Genomic DNA, 20137 nt, shown 5'->3' with positions numbered 1-20137 from the left:
TCCTTTCGAGCTGATTGTCTCTATGACTATAATCGTCTCTCTACACTGATGGAACTCAAACAGGCCCGTCATCAGTCTGGCAGTACGTCAATCGGACTTGATGATGTACACTATGGCATGCTGCGCCATCTTTCTCCTGCTTCTCTTGCTATTCTTTTGATTGTTTATCATCTGATCTAGTAGGAAAATGTTTTTCCTGATGCCTAGCTTCAGACTATTGTCCTACCTTTCTCTATGCCTGGGAAGGGTCCCAAGATTCCTTCAAGCTATCGTTCAATTATTTTGATGAGCTTTCTCTGTAAGACCTTAGAGAGAATGGTTAATGCTTGTCTTGTTTGGTTCCTCAAATCAAACAACCATCTTTCGCCCACCCAGTGTGGGTTCCGACGACAGTACTTCACCATGGAACATCTGATTCGAATTGAAACGTTAATCAGAGAAGCCTTTCTCAAATTACAACTTCTTGTATCAATATTCTTTGAGATTGAGAAGGCTTGTGATACAACATGGAGGTATGACATTTTGCGAGACCTTCATTTATATGGGTTACATGGCCATTTGCCTATTTTTATAAAAAAATTATTCAATAGACAGGTGATTCCAAGTCGTGTGGGTTCGACCCTTTTTCGTTTTCTTCTATATGAACTTGGAGTCCCTCAAGGCTGTGTTTTGAGTGTCACTCTTTTTAGTATGAAGATTAATGCCGTCACTGAACAACTCCCTTTTACTGTTGCAAACGGCGTCTACGTCGACGACTGACATGAGATAACATGAGGTACATTGAGCAGCAGCTACAGACTGCCCTCAATCGTTTAGTGAAGTGAACCACAGCAAACGGTTTTAATCTCTCTCTCTAAAACCGATTGCATGTACTTTTTCTGCCAACAGGGTATTCACACTGATCCGTATCGGTGAAGTTGTGCTGCCTTTAGTCCCTGAGACAAAGTTCTTGGGAATTATCTTTGACTGAAAGCTTACAATCATACCGTACATCAAGTAGCTATGGGTAAAATGTACAAGAGCACTGAACATCCTCCATTTCCCCTCTTCCACCACTTGGGGTGCGGGTCGATGTTATATGCTAAAGATATATTGTGCTCTTATCGATTGAAACTCGACTATGGATTATTGCTCTATGGCTCTGCCAGGATTTCGGCCTTAAAGATGCTGGACCCCATTAATCATCAAGAACTTAGGCTCTGCACTGGAGCTTTCCATACTTCCACAGTTCAGAGCTTATACATAGTCTCGTGAACCTTCCCTGCACCTCCGCTGTTTGCAACTGTCTTTACTGTATGCTTCGAAACTTCGTTCCTTACCAAAGCATTCCACCTGGGGTTGTGTTTTCCTTCTTTGGTGAGCTATATTTTTCAGAACAGATAATCTGCCATTGCTCCTTTTGGCCTTCATATCCTGGCACAGTTTGAGTTGGATATCATTGGATATCTGTCCTTGGATATGATTGCTGTATCCACTGGTCATCCCATCCCACCATGGTTTTTTACAATCCACAAATATGACCTGTCTTTAAGTCCATCGAGAAAAGCAGACACTCACGTTTGGAAATACTGTCTGCTATTTGCTGAACATCTTTCGAACCATCCTTCCATTCCTATTTATACAGATGAATCGAAATCAGGTGACTGTGTGAACTCTGTTGTGGTTTGGTGGTTGCGTGCAGAATCCTTTCTACAGCTTCAGTGTTCACTGTTGACCTGTACACCATTTCTCTCTTCTTGGACCGCATTACTCAAACTGCAATATTTATACTAACTTGCTTTGTTATCTACTGAGCCTGGAATCGCTTTACGTTAACTCCACCTAGTTCTTACCGATATTCAAACCCGACTGGCCCATTTCTCTTTAACATCTACTTCTATCCAGTTTTTCTGGATACCAGGCCACGTTAGTATTTGCGAGAATGAGCTCGCCGACACCGCAGCTAAATCCATCTGCTCAGAAATTATCACTACTTTGCCTGCTCCATACATGGACTATGGTCCTGTATTGAAGGCTCGTCTCCGTGCCAGTTGGCAGTCGACTTGGAGTGAGCAACGTGAAAACAAGCTTTTCCAAATAAAACCCTAAATCGGACTTTGGCCGTCTTGCTTCCGTAAGGATCGGAAAGAGGAAGTTGTTCTAACTAGACTACGCATTGGTCACAATATTTTAACTCATTGTTTTCTCTTATCTGGAACTGATGCACCAGTGTATGGTCCCGTGTAACACTCAGGTCACAATAAGCGACATTTTACTTTTTTGCCGTCGTTTTGACGTCTCAAAGTTTATCCATAACGTTAGACAGTGTTATTAGTGATGATGATACTGTCCATCTTAGTAATGTTTTTAGGTTTTTTTAAATGCTATTAATCTTTTTAATGCTATGCAAGTTTTAATTTATACATTAGACCTTTATAATGTAATTCCTTTTTAAGAATCAAAGTCCACATAGTTCGATTTAAAATTAGAAAATGGCCTTAACGTCAAGTAACTCGAAGCCAGGACTGGAATGGTTAACTTCAGGTGACTAATGCTGCTGTTTGAATTACCCGTTAGACATCCTGGCGAGTTATTAAATTTTTGCTATAAAACGTTTATTACTTTACTTTCTGAAAATGGCCATAACGTCACATAAGTCGGATCCAGGACTGGAAATGCCAACTTCAGGTGTTTAACACTGTTGTTTGAACTACCTGTTAGTCATCCTATTAGTTATGATAATTATAATTATGCTACAGAAAGTCCTTTACAACTTGTATTACCGTAGGTTTTTTACCGCTTTAGACTAGATGTAAATGTTGGTTTTAATGCTGTTTATGGATTTTTTGAAACTTTGTTTTGTTTTACCTTAATCGCGTTTTATGAATTTTACTAATTTTACTTTCATTTTAACTTTTAATCGGATGTTTGGCGCAGGTAGCCTAATTGCTTTGTGCTATAAAACACCATATCAACCATCCAATCATAGTAAATCAGTTATTAATTGTCTTATTTTAAATGTTTGCTTGTTTCCAAAATTATTTTTGGAAACAAGGTGGAGTATACGTGAAGTATAACAACTAACTGCAGCAAGGTAGATACTGTTACATCTGAATGGCTTCAAATATTTTTGATTTTTAAAGAAATTGTATTCGTTTTTATTTATGTTCTTTATAAATTGATTCAATTTTTACATCTCTATGCAGGTTCGTTATTGCATTCGTTTACTATGGTCTGTCTTTGAACACGAATGATTTAGGAGGTGATCCATACATTAACTTCTTCATCTCTGGAGCAGTTGAGTTCCCTTCTTATGGTATTTCAATCTTTGTTATCAAACACTTGGGACGACGCATTCCGTTGGTGGTAACTATGGTGTTTGGAGGTTTAGCCTGCCTTCTTACTATTCCAATACCAGACTGTAAGTTTTTCATTAAATGATATAAAATTAATTGTGTAAACTTATAAAAATACATTATTTTACATACTACTGATATAAAACAGAAGTTAGGACTGGGCTGTATAATTATGCGTGTGTGTGTTTGTTTTTCTTACAGCAAAGCCACATCGGGCTATCTGCTGAGCCCACCGAGTGGAATTGAACTGAATGGTTCTGGTCTTCTATCGTATTGTGTTATGTAACAATGTGTAATTTCGTTGTTATTATTCTGTAGAGGTGAAGAGGACATCACTGATAAGTGAGCTGGAAAAACTAAGTCGCCTCAAACGTTTGTTTTTTATAAATGAGAGAGCGCAAAGGTGTGTGCGAGCGTGCGCGTGTGTATCTATAGGTCATACAGTAAATCAATTTACTCTATATACAAGCTATATATGTGTATATGTATGAATGTATATATACACACATACATTTATAAATTAATTTTCAACTTGCCTTTCATCAACAGATCTCCAATGGTTAACAGTTACCTTGGCCATGTTTGGGAAATTCTGCATCTCCGCGTCGTTTGGTATTGTATATGTATACTCTGCTGAGTTATTCCCAACTGTTGTGCGAAATGTTGGAGTTGGGTCGAGCTCAATGTGCGCCCGTGTTGGATCAATGGTGGCTCCTTTTGTTAAAGAATTGGCAAGTCTCATTATAACGGTTTGATGTATTGAAAATAATCACTTTTGGAAGAAGAAGATTTTCTGGATACTGCTAATGTGCAATGAAAATATTTGCTATTTTATTGTTGTTTCCTGTTTTTTTGTAAATTTAACTTTTGAAATATATTTTAATCATTCGATAAAATATGTCATAAAATGACGTGGCATTTGATGAAATTAAGTTTCACAGAAGGCTTATTTGTAGTAGAAAAAATAAGATTTGTGATATATGAACCATTGCCACTTAACCTGAACCTTATAAATTTTTTAACATGATTCAGTGTGAATAATTATTTCATAGTTTAAGATTACATGTTTTTCAGCGATGTGTGTTTGAATGTAGACTAACATTACTATATGTTATTGGTTTACGATCTATAATGTTGTTATTGTAATGATTTAAGGCTACATTATAAACTTTATATGTGCGATGATGTTCCATACTGACATTGTAAATAGTTAGAAATATAATAACGGTAATTTCGTTTCAGAATTATTTTTATTCCACTTTCATATTTGGATATATAACGCTGTTTACATATTCAGTTTATTTCATATATTTAATAAGTGTAATGTAATCACAAAACTAACTTAGTTTCAGATTTTGAGTTTGATAGCTGTGATTTTGATCACAAATCTTTGATCACAAATGTTTGTTTAAATTTTTATTGTTTTCTTCCATTTATTGTTTATGAGCACCTTTACAAACAGTTACATTCATTAAATGTTCTTTTTTAAATAAAAAAACGTTTATGGTGTTCTTTAAGTAGTAATGTGTAAATGTTGTTTACTACCTCTTGTCTACAGAGTAAAGCTACCAATAATGGAGTTCCTTTGGGAATATTTGGTGGATTATCTGTAATCTCCGGAATACTTGTCTTACTTTTACCAGAAACTAATAACATACCTTTACCTGACACTCTAGAAGAAGGTGAAGCGTTTGGAAAGTAAGTTAAGATGACATTATAATTGTTGACTTAGTGATCACTGTAATAATTGTTAAAATATTAGCATATCTAATTAGTTATTTTAAACATCATTTTGTAAGAGCAAACCAGCAATTTTCAGTCTGGAGGTAAAAAGTAAATTCATGTATATTTCAATTAATTTCCATTATGGAAATAGTTCCTAGAGTGGAGATTAGGGAACTTCTGGGTGCAAGTGATTGCTTCTCAATTAGATTTGATGTTTTTCTGCATAAGAAATAATATTTTGGTTCAAAATTTCAACAAAAGAATTTAAAGAGATGAGACAGTAAGTAGTTACTTTAAAATGGCAGCTAAGTTTATTGGAAATATTGTGCAAATGTGGAAATTTAAAAATAATTCACAAGTATTCAAGATAGGCATGTTGTTTAGTAAAAAAGAAATGGCGGCAAAAGGTGGAAAAGCAGGTTGACTCAAAGAGTATAAATAATAAATTTAAAGAAACTTGAAATTTAAGAAATTTAAATTTTTCTAACTAATGATATTTAGAATATTATAACATAAAGAAAATTTGTCAATTGGGAAATTAAAAAATCAAAACTGTGTATAAAAGGTTGACTGAAAATGTAGAAATTAATATACGGGTTTTAAACACAATATTAGGATGAGAGTAAGGCCTTTTAGAGATGATACAGGAATGCTAGTATCTGATAATTATGAGATGGATGTGTTATTAAATTATACTTTTTCTTCAATGTTCACTTGTGAAAATTTAACTAATCCCTCATCCTTAACAGTTGCTAGATAGGAAAAGATGGCACGAAATGATCGCATTAATTGTGTGCTTGTTAAGAAAGAAACTGAAACTTTTAAAGGGTGGTAAAGCTGCCGGACCAGAATATTTACCCAAAGAAGTTAAGAATTGGATATGTGAGCCTCTTTCTAATTTTCCGAAGTCTACTGAATAATGGGAAGACGTCAGAAGGTACAAGAGTTGTCCCAGTAACTATAGATCTTTGTCTTACATCAATATGGATAAAAGCTTTTAAAAATATGATAAAACACACTTTGAAAAAGTTATTTGACAATATTATTTCATTAGATAAAGTCTTGCCTTACTAATCTTTTGACTTATGATAAAACTACACTTTTCAATTTTGACTTTACTTTAGGTATTCAACCAATGTTGTGGGGTTATAACTGTCCCTTTTCTGTATTTAGTTTAAAGAATTGCGTTTAAATCCAACGGCTGAGGATATTCCAAAAATAGGATAACTTTCTATTTTTCTTTCCTCAGTTTGCTTTGAAAACATGTATTTAGTCTTGAGTGGTTTCTTTAATAACTAGTTTCAGTATTTCCTACAATATTATGTATTGAATGATATACATGTGCAACAAAAGTCATCTTAATGGTGAGTCAGTCAGTACACACAATAATGGATTAGTTATATTCAACTAACTGAATCGCCATTTTAATTCCAAAAGTGACCACATGAAGAAATTCTCAATAACTACTTGTTCTAAATCTTCGTTCTCTCAAAGATAAATGTAATATTTTGTTACTTTTCTATCAATTATGAGGATAAATATAACAATTTTCCATTTGATAAATATATAATATATATATTCAAGTTTCACTTGGTTATAACCAGCAAACACCAAATTGAGACTTTAGTGTGCCCAATTTGATCGGATCTGTAGCTCATTAGTATTTGAGTTGAATATTTCTATTATAGGTCAGTGATTATAAATTCACTCTGTTACTCGGTCATAGTAACTTGTAACATCTTTTAATTTGTTACAGGAAACCAATGGAATTAGAGAGCACAAAATTATAGACATTTTCCAAACCCTGCTACAGCTGATAAGGTAAGACAAGGTATCCAACTTTCGTGAGGAAACAAAGAGGAATCCAAAGAAGAGTTCTCTTGTACGCTCTCGATACTCTAACAGGAATCTCACCAACTATATCAGCAACACCGTATTTTTGCAGTCTCAATAGAATAGTTCGGATAGGCTTAAGGTTTCTCAAGCTAAAATATCAGTTAGTTTCATATTAAAATCAACACAGATCAGACAGCTGCACCTTTGTTAAGACTTGTTTCTCATTCTGAATACATTTATCTTTATATCTATACCATCTATCGTCAATTTTTGTCATTAACCATATAAAATGTACATTATAAACTGTTCAACACAAGTATGAAATTACGTGAAAAGAGAACTTTATGAGAAAAATTTATTTCCGTGGTTTTTATATGTAAATTGTAATTTTATTCATTTTGGAGTTATTTGTACTTGTTAATTAGATGTTTTTAATTTAGAGTAGAATTTATCAATATTGAAATATGCTACTTTATAGAAATATTGAAATTAGTAAAAAATGTTTCAATTTGGTTTTAAAACTAAAATTTATTTGTACTGAAATGTTATTGTTACGTAAATAAACGAATATATACTTTAGATTAAATAACATTTGTTAATCTAATTCATGATCACCTGAATTGAAGGAACAATCCATTCACTATCGACTGTATCATACGCGTGACAAAAAACGGCGAAATACACCTTCATAATGCACCATTAAAATAAACCTAGAAATGTTTAAGTGATCTATTAATTGAGATTTAGATCATTTAGTTAACAGTTGTGTTGTGTAACACAATATTTTTGGTTGCTATTATTTTATCGAATGTAGAATAATCCTGACGGGTCAGCAATAAGTCTTCGGACTAACAATATCACATTCTTGGGTTCGATTCCTTCACGTTGAACAAAGTGCGGATAGTTTATTATGTAACCTTACACGAAATAAAAGAACAACAATATAACAAAAGAGAAAAACCAGAAAATGCAGTAAATTAACAAGACTAGAACTATATTTTTAGAAAAAGAGGGTTTGGTTTGAATTTCTTGCAAAGCTACACGAGAGCTATCTGCGTTGACCGTCCCTAATTTAACAGTAAGACTAGAGAAAAGGCAGTTAGTCAACATGACCCGCCGCCACCCGATGGGCTGCTCTTTTACCAACGAATAGTGAGATTGACCGTCACAGTATAACACCCTCATGGCTGAAAGAGTGAGCATGTTAATTGTAATGGAAATCAAAAATCTGACTGAGAACCAATGTTCAAATTGGAAGTACAAGTCTCTTCATGAATGTTGAGATATCGTTTGAAGTGTTCTTTAACGATGCAATGAAATTTAAAACCTATGTTCTTTAATAAAGAAGTAAAACTAATCGGATAAAAAGACTGAAAATAGTGAGTTGTAATGTAACTTGTGTTTCACTTAATGTAATATTAATAATTTCAACAAAATGGCATTTTTTTATTAAATGAAACATTTCATTCAGTTTCATATCACTACAAAATATCGGATACCTTTACCTTCGACAAGCCCTTTCTGTTTCTCAGGATGAATTATTAAATCAAACATTTTTATATCAGCACAAAAAAAGATAGCTTCTGTTTCGCAAATTCTCTTCTGCTTCTCAAGTTGAGATATTAGATGAAGCATTTTTTTATATCAGCCGAAAATAAAAATAGTGAAATAACTTTACGTCCGTCAAGTTTTCTCAGTTTCTCAAGTCGATATACTAAACAGTCAGTTTTATATTGGCACAAAAACACCGGACAATTTTATATAAGTAGACAAATACTAGATAATCTCTTCTTATCCAGTTCATCTTTGTTTATCAAGGTGAACCATTAAACCCAGTAGTTTTATGTCAATACAATAACAACATATAAATTCATCTTCCTTAAGCATTTTCTGTTTCTCAAGGTGAAATACTAAATTAAAGAGTTTTATATGAGCACAAAAATTAGCATATAATTTAATCTTCATTAAGCCTTCTCTCTTTTTCAATATGACATTAAACAAGAAGTTTTATATCGACACAAAATCATATAACTTTGTTAAATATTTCTATTTCTGAAGCTAGGGTATGAAATAGGTTTAATGTCATCACAGAAATACCAAATAACTTCATCAATTTTTCTCTGCATCTCATGTTGAGATGTTAGATCACTTTTATAGGTGAAGTAAAATAGCAACTGTCTTCATGTTTGTCAAGTTTTAAGTGATTTTCTAGATGAATTATTAAATACGATAATTTTTATATCGATAGAAGGATTTCATAGAACTTTATTTTCATCCAGTCTTTTGTGTTTCTCAGTATGAGATATCAAATGAAGCACAAAAAACATTATATGATTTCACATATGCCGAGTCTCTTCTTTTTTTCAAGCTCAGATGTTAAATCAGTTAGTTTTATCAACAAAATCTTATCGCACAGCTTTATCTTTTACAAGTTGAGATGACAAATCGAGCAATTTTGTATCAAAACAAATATTTCAACTTGGTCTAGTTTTTACTCTTCTTCAAACTGAGATGTTAAAGCTTATACCATCACAAACGTTAATCCTCGTCAACACATTCGCGCCTTTCAATCTGAGATCTTTGGTGTAAAAGTTATATATCATCACAAGGATACTGGACTACTCCACTTTCTTCAAGTTTTCTCTGTTTCTATTGATGAGTTATTTTAAATGAATCAATTTTATACCATGACTGTCATATAACTTAATCTTTGTGAAATATTTTCTATTTTTCAACCTGTAATAATAATTTAGAAACTTTACATTAGCATCAAAACACTAAGTAACTTAGATTTCGCCAAGTCTTCTCTGTTTTTGAGATTGTATGATTAAAGTCAACAATTTTATATCATCAGTAATATTAAATATATTAAATCAAACAGTTTTATATCTGAAGGTAAAGCACAAGATAACTTTACCTTTTATCATGATCCCCCGTAGGTACAGCGGTAAGTCTACGGATTTACAATGCTAAAATCAGGGGTTCGAGTCCCCTCGGTGGACTCAGCAAATAGCCTGATGTGGCTTTGCTGTAAGAACACACACACACCCTTTTATCATGTCTTCATTCTTTCTCCAGTTCGTACATTAAATCAAACAGTTTCATATCAGAAGGGAAAGCACCAGATAACTTTACCTTTTATCAATTCTTATCTGTTTCTCAAGTTGAGATATTAAACGAAACAGCGAATTTTATATCAGCATAAAAGCATCGAATAACTTTATCTTCGTCAAATCTTCTTTGTATCTTATGTTTATATATAAGATATATTAAAACAAGCAAAAAACGGCACCTTCGTCAAGTCTTCTCCATATCTCATGTTGATATACAAAATTCGTTTAACACCAGCAAAAACACCATCTTCGCTAAGTTTTCAGAGTTTCACAAGTGAATTATTTAATAGAGTAGTTTTATACCAGCACAAAAATCTGATATGACTTCATCTTCGTCAAGCCTTTTGTCGGTTCTGAAGTTAAGATATTAAATCAATGACTTTTATATCAAAGAAAAATAAAATATATAATTTCATCTAAATCACTTTTTATTCACACAAAAATACCAGATTTCTCAACTGTATGTTTTCTGTTTCTGAAGTTAATATATAAAATCAAACAACCAGCTTTATACTTGAAAATAACATATAATAACTTAACCTTGTCAGAACGTTTTATTTCTAAATCTGAAATACTGAATTAAACATTTAGTTTTTTTATCTGCATTAAAACCTCATATAACTTCATCTTTGTTAAGCTTTTTTTGTCTTTCATTCTAAGATATTAGATCAGTTTTATATCAGCATAAAAATACCAAACAGCTTCACTTCGTAAACTATTTTCTGCTTCTCAGGGTGAATTAATAAATATAGTACTTTTATAACAGCATAAAAAATCTTATACAAATACACCGTATGAAATATTTTCTGTTTCTCAAGTTGATATATTAAATCGAGTACTTTTATATCTGTCATAAAACACCATGTAACTTCATCATCTAAAGAGACCCTACATGTTCAAGTGTTCTTACAATCTTCAGGAGTAAAATTTGAAGCTTAGTCTAGATTTTCATAACTACAATCATTTTCATTCCTTTAGGTAAAAGAGTAGCCCACGAGTTGGCGGTGGGTGGTGATGACTAGCTGCCTTCCCTCTAGTCTTACACTGCTAAATTGGGGACTGTTAGCGCATATAGCCCTCGTGTAGCTTTGCGCGAAATTAAAAAACAAAAACAAGCATTCCTTTAGCGTCATCTAGGCTTAAAATAACCATAGTGTATAAAATATATATCTAGTATTTTATATCTTCCAAACCTGAATCAGCTTCTTTGTTCAACACAATATCTTTATGTGTTTATTTGTTTTTAATTTTTATTGTTTCTTTGATATGCAACTTAAATTTCAACTCTATCTGATTTATCAAAGTATCGTTACTCAAGTCTATAACATGAGATTTGACTGTCACATGTTCTGCTGAGACCAGCTTATTTACTTTATATTTTTCTATCGCATTTTTCTGTTTCTTGATTTTAAACTTCAAATTTCTGCACGTTTGGCCAATGTGAAATCAGCCTCAGACATAAGGAATGTTTCTAAATCCACATTTATCAACTTTTCTACTCGTGATAAAATTATTTAGTTTACAATAAGTAGAGATGTAGCATTACATTCTGTATATTTTTATTATGTTGCCTGTTCTTCTTAATAACATTAAATACATGGCAAACACACCCTCGTGAGATCAATTTTAACTTTGTTTATTATATTTTTTCTAGACTTGAAATTCGAATTAAATATTCAATAGAAATTGAAAAAAATATAACACAGATATTGTGTTTAACAATGAATTGGTCAATGTTTAGAAGAAATAAATTATTGGACATATGTTTTATATAATCTGGTTATTTTACATCTAGGTGGCGCTCTATGAATACATATGATTATGTCTTGACCAAATTCCAATTGTTACTTCTAAAGATTATGACGTAAGAACTCCGAAGAACGTAGGATCATTTCAGAGATGATCCCTGTTTTAATAAATTGTTCATTGTGTAATTATTTCAGCGTTTCATTCCTTTTAAATTTATATACTCAAACAACTAATGTAAATTGGATTTCGTCTTCTTTCAGTCTCACTCATTATAAAATAATGAGTTCCTAAACAAATAATTCTTTACAATGATTTTATTCTGCCAGATATCATTACAAATACAGTTTAATTTTAAAATTTAAAAAAGTCACTATTTTAGTCAAATGAACGTCAGACTAAACCGTTTCGATGACGGTAATTTACAAAACTAACTTAATGAATATCTACTATAAGTTTGATGAGTATCGTTAAACAAGTTAAATGGGGTTTACCAAAATATATTAGAGTTTTACACTTTTTTACAGATATTTTTGTAATGGTCCTGAGGAATGTATTAATTTTGCTAAAAAAAAACTCTCTGGGCTTAGACTTGTAGAGCTTTTAATACACTGAAAACAAATGACTCTGCTCTAAGCTTAGGCACCGAACGTCTCATTTTGCATTCACGATTCGATCGTAAGCTCTGGCTTCATAAATTAGTATATTGTAAGGTCACCTTTTAAACCGGTCCATTTTAAAGGTTTTTGAACTGATTATAAACATAACGATAATTTTATTAACAAATTTTTTGTTAATGACGTTACATTGATGTTTGGTATATTTGTTTATGGAACCTTACTGTAAACATGTCAACAAAACGTGCCACTTTGTTTACGTGCCTGAATAAACAAAAATGAAATATATAATGTGCAGCTCAGCAGTTCCTAAGCGGTTTTATAAAATTACGGAAACACACGTGGTTCTTGTCAGTGAGCGTATTTTAAATTATATAAATTATTTTGCAAAACATATTACCATTTAATACAAATACAATAAACAATCAGTGCAATAATGTGTTCAACACAAGGCATACGGATCAAATAATCTGTTTATCCATCGGTTTGTACATCTATTTGTTGCAGAATTAAACTAGATCCTTTGAAACAAATCAAACAAGTACGCATACAAGAATCACTAACGTATATACTATATTTTCACTTGGTACTGTGTAATTTGATCTTTCTGTCTGTTTGTCATTCAACACTACCACTATCAAAAACCAGTTTTTTACTTTGATAAGATCATCACAAACAAGTTCAAACTGGTATCTAAAATCTTGTTTAAGCCAGTTGGTTTTATTAAATCCATTCTGATGTGGGTTATAGTCCTTAATTACACAATGATGCCATCGTTCACTTTTTGAGATCAACAAGGGTTCAAACAAACTAAGGTTTACAGTCACAACTCCCGTTCATATATTGCATACCTCATACAATTGAAAAAATAAGCAGGTATTTCTGTTATTCTACACAAAGATATATCATTCAAGTCACTATACACGGTATTTGTGGATTTTTTCAGACTTTTAAAATGAGGACTGGAAAACCGCCATTTTTGTACAGCAAATGTATTATAGAGAGAAAGCATGGGGTAGTGAAATGTTCGGACCTGAAAGTCTTACAATGGAGCCATTTTTAGTAGAAACTATGTTGCATGACTATTGTTAAGATGCAGAGCCGTTAGATGAAACATATCTGGGTTGTGTCGACACACAGCAGGAAGTCGAATTGTGTTTTGCCAGACATAATAATATAGATATTTACATTAGAATCACTCGAATAGGATAACCATATAAACAGCTCTAAAATTCTCTTTTGTAAAAAAATATCAAACATTATGATTCCAAAAAAAATCGCATGCAAGGCCATCTCTTGTATAGTCAGATTATTCGCCATTTATTTATAAGGTTTTATGAACAGGATAAAGACACAGTAAACATTTCACTTTCATAAGAAGACAAAGAAATAGATGACAAGAGAAGGGAAGAGCTAGGTAAAAGGAAAGTAAAACATTATTAAAAAACTGAGTATGGATTAATCATGATGGTTAGAAGGAAAAAAAGATTAAAACAAACAAATAAAAGAAAAAACAAAGCTATAGTAAAGACAGATTAGGAGCATAAAGAATATACAAAAAACAAAAGCAGACCAAAATTGAACGGAGTGAAGAAAAAATAATAAATACATAACAAACGACAGGTTAGAAATACGGAAAACATGCGCAGAACTTTTTTTTAAAAAAAAACGTAACGATTCAATAAACAAAAAAAAAAACAGGATAGAAATACAAGCTCAAATAACACCAATGTACCGAAGAAGTGAAATATGCCACGAATTGTATGCACAAGACACTTAGAAATGATTCAATAACAACGGACAAACTGAAATTGGTAGGTCAAGAAACGTTAAATCTATTAACTATACTTTTGAATGAAATTTTGAAAATAAAGAGAACTCCAAAAGAATGCAAAAAAATCAGGAACATTACACTTTACCTAAAAAAAAGATAGGCCTGGCATGGCCAGGCGTGCGACTCGTAATCCAGGGTCGCGGGTTCGCGCACGCGTCGCGCCAAACATGCTCGCCCTCCCAGCCGTGGGGGCGTTGTAATGTTACGATCAATCCTACTATTCGTTGGTAAAAGAGTAGCCCAAGAGTTGGCGGTGGGTGGTGATGACTAGCTGCCTTTCCTCTAGTCTTACACTGTTAAATTAGGGACGGCTCGGTGCAGTGGGCTAACAACCTACTCACTTAATGTGTTTTTTCTTATAGCAAAGCCACATCAGGCTATCTGCTCAGCCCACCGAGGGGAATCGAACCCCTGATTTTAGCGTTGTAAATCCGGAGACATACCGCTGTACTAACGGGGGGCCCTACTCACTTAAATACTTGTTGAATAATCCGCAAGCGATTGCGGCCCTATGTTCCTTGATGGAATCTAATGGAGATAACTAACTAACTAACTAAGAAAAAGATCCAGGATTTCATGAGAATACTATCTAACAGATTGGGAAAAGTGTTTGATTAAAATAAACAAATAGGTCCGAGAAAAGAACAATAGACCATCTACAAGTAATAAATGGAATAACAGAAAAAAACAAGTGATTACAGCTTCTAACTTTACATTCATCAGTGTTCATTACACAAATAAATATCGGAATAAACAATTAAAATACTAGAAAGCACGTATACTAACAGCTTCAGTACAAATTGATAATACAGTAACATCAAAAATCAAGATAATGCGAGGCATTCTACAGGGAGACCCAACATCAATTAAGTTCTTCACTATTACCTCAAAAGAAATAGCCAAAAATAGAATTGGAAAATAATAGAATTAGCACAGATATAGAGAATTATACAATCTGAGGTTTGCGGGCGATGCTGCACTTCTTTTACGGAATCTGTATAAAAATTGAAAGTCAGTTTAATAAATTATTTCTTGAAAGGAAGAAAAATGGACCTAAAATGCGCAAACGTAATATAAATATATATAAACACAAACGTTTACTCCGATAATGGCATCGTTATAAATAAAGAAATTATTGAAGGAGTGGAACAATAAATTATTGGTCAAAGTATTTGCTTACTGTTCTATATTGATTATATTGTCTGCAAGTATCGAGTAATTATTAACTAGATGTCCGAGTAATAACATAGAAGGTAGTGTATGATTAGAGAAACATGTACAAGTTATTATTCTGGTCTTAAGTTGTTTTAAGAATCTGTTCGTCAAATCACATAGACGCCAGTGTTGTATAAAACGTTGCGCTTTTGGTATAATCTTCTGCGAGACATAACAATGATTTTTTTCAGACAATTTCTCTGTACTTCGTGTAGATTCATGTCTCGTCATGTGCTAAAAGTTATAGTGAGTTAAAATGTTTAACTATCCAAAAATTATTAAACAAACGAAAATCAGACTACAGGAAACGTCATTCCAGGAAAGTCTTTTGGTACGTGTCGAAAAACTACTGCCTGAGACGACCTTGTTATGGTTTGGCTTAACACATCGAGGTTGAAAGAAGTCTTGCAAATTTTATACAGGAATGGCACGAACACATTCATTCCAGGGAATACAGAAGAACAGTGAATAAGAGACGGACCAAATAAGGTGATTTTACAAGAATTACTATCTTCAAATCGATATTAACCAAAATTCACCAACATAACCATGTTATTTGTGCAAGACATAGTGCAAAATCACAGACCAGACTAACAAGTGGTGGTATATTAACTTTTCAGATGAATCCTGTTTCCTACTTGTTAAAGCTGCTTGTAGAATTCATGTTCGTCATATACTTAGAGTACAGGTGAGGTAAGATTGTGTTTTCCTAGGAAACACAGGAGGTGATGTAGTACATGTTTTTTGGCAGCTATTTATCACGGTGGAAAACTGCTTTTTATGTATTTCAACAAGCTTCAAAGGAGCCTCCTACAGACATCACATTTCTGCCATATACTTAATGAAATGTTTGGCAATAACTTTGTGTTCCAGGAAGACAATGCCACTGCCCACAGTGCTTGTATTGTATAAGGTTATCGCGACCAGAAACACGTTACACGGCCAGCAAAGTCTCCAGATTGTAATCGTATTGAAAACTGTTAAGCAGAACTGGGACGAAAATTTGCAAACCATGACCCTAAACCAGGTACTGTAGCTGAGTTGCAGCGCCTTCTAGTGAAAAGTTGGGATGAAATGACAGTGTATTACATCAGTAACTTCATCTGCAGCATGTTTTGGTAAGGTTTTGTTTTGATAGATAAAATACAGAATTACACATCTTTCTACATATGTCAGGTAAAACTGTTTGCTATTTTAGTAAATTTTTCATGATATCCATAGGACTTGTCTCGTTATACAAATTACATACGTAGGTGTTTAACACAGCGTACATTTTTTTTACAGCACTAAGTGTATTTGCATTCATCTTAATAACAATAATTTTATTTGTTACTAATATGCAAAGATTTTGGCCAAGACTACAAACATTTTGGTCGAAACGCAAAAATGAAAGATACAATGAAGGAAGTGTTTTAAAAGAATAAGAAACAGGTGGAATTTTTTAAATCTACAGGAAAATATTGTTAGGTAAAAGATTACCAATGTAACTTAAATTGAAAGTATTTGACCAGTGCATTTTGTTAGTAATGACTTATGGCTTTTAGATCGGGTTGACCACTAAGCAAGTTAAGAATCACACAAATTGCGATAGAAAGAAATATGCTTAACATTAGACTAAAAGGAAATACATCAAACACGTCAATCAGAAAGAAATCAGAGGTGAAAAAATCTTCAGGTTTATTGGAATGAACAAGTAGAAATGGGCAGAACACGCCACAAGATTAACACACAAACCGGTAGGCAATACAAACAGCGGTATGATAAACAAGAGAGGGGAAGAGGAAGAGAAAGGATGTGATGAGGAAATGGCATCACTAGAGAAGCCAAGGATAGGATATAATAGAAAGATATAACATCTAACGAAGAGCTACATCATGCAGTGGATGGACGAAACCTAGTTGAAAGGTGAAATGGGAAAGATAGTCTTAGATATTGTTACAAATTTTGCTTATTTTTCTACAATTTTTCATCGAGAAATTATTCAAATTTTCTATGTGAAACATAATTTCTTTACTTACATTATTGTACCAGTTGCAAGGCAAATTTTGTCTCACAACTCCATGCGTTGTCACTGAATTGTTTTGCAAGATATAAGAATTCAATTCAGAATGAAAACGGATAATAAAGGCTTTCAGTAACGTTTCTTAAAGTTTACAATATACATATGTAAATAGTCAGACGATAATTCTTTTATTTAATAAGATAATTAAAGATATTCAAATTATTTTAATTTTGAACACTTGGAATTGGTTCCCTTATGGTTGCCCCTTAGTGAATATTAAAATCTACACTTAATTAGCTCTCTTACTTTCTCAAAAAAACAAACGAGGATTACGCCATACCACTGTAGCATCAAATTTGTAAACTGTATACGATTTTCTTACCCGTAAAGTAACGGGTTAACCTGAGGTTCCATGAAATGATGGTTTTAGTAACTCCGAAAGCTCTTTAACCCAACTAGAATAATCTCGTCAAAATTTGCAACAGTGAATCAATAAAATTGTCTTATCATAAACTATCATTGGTATTCGTCTAAATTTTGGTTGTAAAGTGTATAAATCCAGTAGAACGCTTAATGTGATAGATGGTTGATTCTTTACTTTTAAGGCTGCCAGAAGGTGGCAGCACGTGATAGCTTATCGTAAATTTTGCTACCGCTGGATTATGTACGTCTTCAAATCATTCAAATATCCGAAAGCAACGAACGTCATAGCACTGCTTTTTGTCTAGGGTCGTAAAAATCAGGTCAGTATCTTCTTTCGAATATTTATAAAATATAGTTAGTTACTGGAATGGGTCAACCATATTATGTTTATAATACTTGCTGATTATGAGTTGATTGAGTCCGCATCTATAAGTATATGCTAGCACGTAAGCACCCTATTGAAAATTTTATCACACATTATAAACAGGATTATTACTTGAAAAATATTATTTTTATTAGAATTAACTAACGAAGAACTGTCATTATTCATTTTTAAAAACGTACTTACCTGTCACAAGCTTCATATACTTGATTCAGTTATAGCCTTGACACTTCTCTGTTGGTAGCATCAGTTTTGGAATCACCTTTTTAAAAATAAGTTTGGTTTGTTTGTTTCATATTTTCGTTCAAGGGCACACAAGAACTGTCTGTTCTTTCTAATTTTGTGATAGACCAGAAAGAAAATAAATAGTCAACAACAGCTAATACTAATTTGTGAGTTACTCGAATAGCAGTAGTTCAACGACATTCTTATAACGCACCCACTATTTCTTGCAGCAACGGGACAAGAACCATAGACTCTCGGATACACGCTAACTACTGAGTCACACTCAGTTGGAGCCATTGCGATATCATCTAGTTAAAATCACTTGATAAAAAATTCAAGACTTACTAAGGAAAAGAAATGCAATTTCCAGCGCCATGCTATACTTAGTTGTGAGGTCTTATATCTTTTCCAGAGAAATCTTAGCGTAAAGGAACTAACAATAAATTTTACTATCAAATATTTAATCTCGTATTTTTCATGAAAAATAAAAATTATTTTAATAATATTAATCCCATCGCACCAAACAGGCTCGCCCTTTCAGCCGTGGGGGCGTTATAATATTCGTTGGTAAAAGAGTAGCCCAAGACTTGGCGGTGGGTGGTGATGACTAGTTGCTTTCCCTCTAGTCTTACACTGCTAAGTTATGGACGGTTAGCGCAGATAGCCCTCGTATAGCTTTGTGCAAAATTCAAAAACAAACAAATAAACAATAACATTAATAAGTTTCTTAAAAGATAAAATGAAATTATGGGCAAATGAATATAAAAAAAACATTTATTTGAAATTACAGAGCATAACTGTAAAAAAAATAAAACGTAAATGACTATATTCACCGATCTTGGAAACTATTCTTCTAATTGCACTTGCTGAAATACAGGATGTTTACAAATATTTATATACGTTTTAAAACTAGATAACTTTTGTACAACAATATTGGCCTAATTAGCATTTTATATTTTCTCGGCTGAAGGTTCCTTAATTGTAGCTGTTCAAGGAAAACTTTGATTATCCAACTGTACGTGTAACTGAAGTTTGTTGTTCTCTTGCATAAACAAATGCTACAAATATTCTATGCAAGACCACCTATTAAGCTCAATAACGTTACAAGAGAAAATATTAATGTAATTTCAGCAATCATGATTATGAGCGTTTTAAAAACATACGGCCCGGCATGTCCAGGTGGGTTAAGGCATGCGACTCGTAATCTAAGGGTCGCAAGTTCGCATCTGTGCAAAAGCACAGATCGAAAACTATAAATATACAGTTTAAGAATCGCATCAGTTCAGGTTGATTTAGGTGGTGAAACTGTGTTGTTCCAACGTTTTAGACAGATCATCATTAGTATATAATACAGTGGACGCTTGGAAGTTGAAACAGGATATTTATAGCAAACAAAGAAACGTGAAAACCAATCAGAGTTTGTGCTCTAAATATTTAAAAGTACAGAAGAAACAAAGACAATATTTTGTAATTACAACAACGGAATAAAAAATAAGTTTGTAAAGATAGAAAACTATGGATCATCGAGAAGAGTTTTAATAATAAGAAGATATAAATAACCTTCGAAATATCAGAATCACGTGTACGTGGTTAAAATTTGGAAAATATAAACAATGAAACAAAAGAGTTACAAAATCCTGGAGAAAAGTGATAAGGTATAACACTGAAATAGTAGAATTACAAC

The 20137-nt window shown here is 32.9% G+C and overlaps 2 protein-coding genes and 1 long non-coding RNA gene across 7 annotated transcripts in view; 2 read left to right on the top strand and 1 right to left on the bottom strand.

Moving 5' to 3' along the window:
• Positions 1–7477, top strand: part of LOC143239254 (organic cation transporter protein-like) — a 32400-nt gene extending 24923 nt beyond the window's left edge. For 2 of the 3 annotated variants that reach the window (XM_076480167.1, XM_076480166.1), the window contains 4 exons: positions 3186–3400; positions 3885–4066; positions 4894–5033; positions 6817–7477. In XM_076480167.1, the coding sequence (XP_076336282.1) occupies positions 3186–3400; positions 3885–4066; positions 4894–5033; positions 6817–6850 (571 nt within the window). In that variant the 3' untranslated portion in view covers positions 6851–7477. Of the gene's footprint in view, positions 1–3185; positions 3401–3884; positions 4067–4893; positions 5034–5809; positions 5998–6816 lie in introns of all 3 variants that reach the window. The other variant, XR_013021080.1, reaches the window with a different exon arrangement.
• A 1765-nt stretch (positions 7478–9242) lies between these two features.
• On the bottom strand, positions 9243–19503 carry LOC143239256 (uncharacterized). The gene is made up of 3 exons (XR_013021083.1): positions 18415–19503; positions 9814–10362; positions 9243–9545 (listed from the first exon to the last, which is right to left on the bottom strand). It is a non-coding gene; the product is annotated as an uncharacterized LOC143239256 (long non-coding RNA).
• LOC143239253 (organic cation transporter protein-like) overlaps positions 18106–20137 on the top strand; it is a 45789-nt gene continuing 43757 nt past the window's right edge. For 2 of the 3 annotated variants that reach the window (XM_076480165.1, XM_076480161.1), the window contains exon 1: positions 18106–18166. The gene's annotated coding sequence lies outside the window, so the exon portion shown is untranslated. The remainder of the gene's footprint in view (positions 18167–20137) is intronic. The other variant, XM_076480162.1, reaches the window with a different exon arrangement.

This window comes from Tachypleus tridentatus, chromosome 13, assembly GCF_004210375.1.
Source record: "Tachypleus tridentatus isolate NWPU-2018 chromosome 13, ASM421037v1, whole genome shotgun sequence".
NCBI classification, from domain to species: Eukaryota; Metazoa; Arthropoda; class Merostomata; order Xiphosura; family Limulidae; genus Tachypleus; species Tachypleus tridentatus.
The sequence above is the reverse complement of the archived record's forward strand: the minus strand, read 5'-3'. Positions and strand labels throughout refer to the sequence as shown.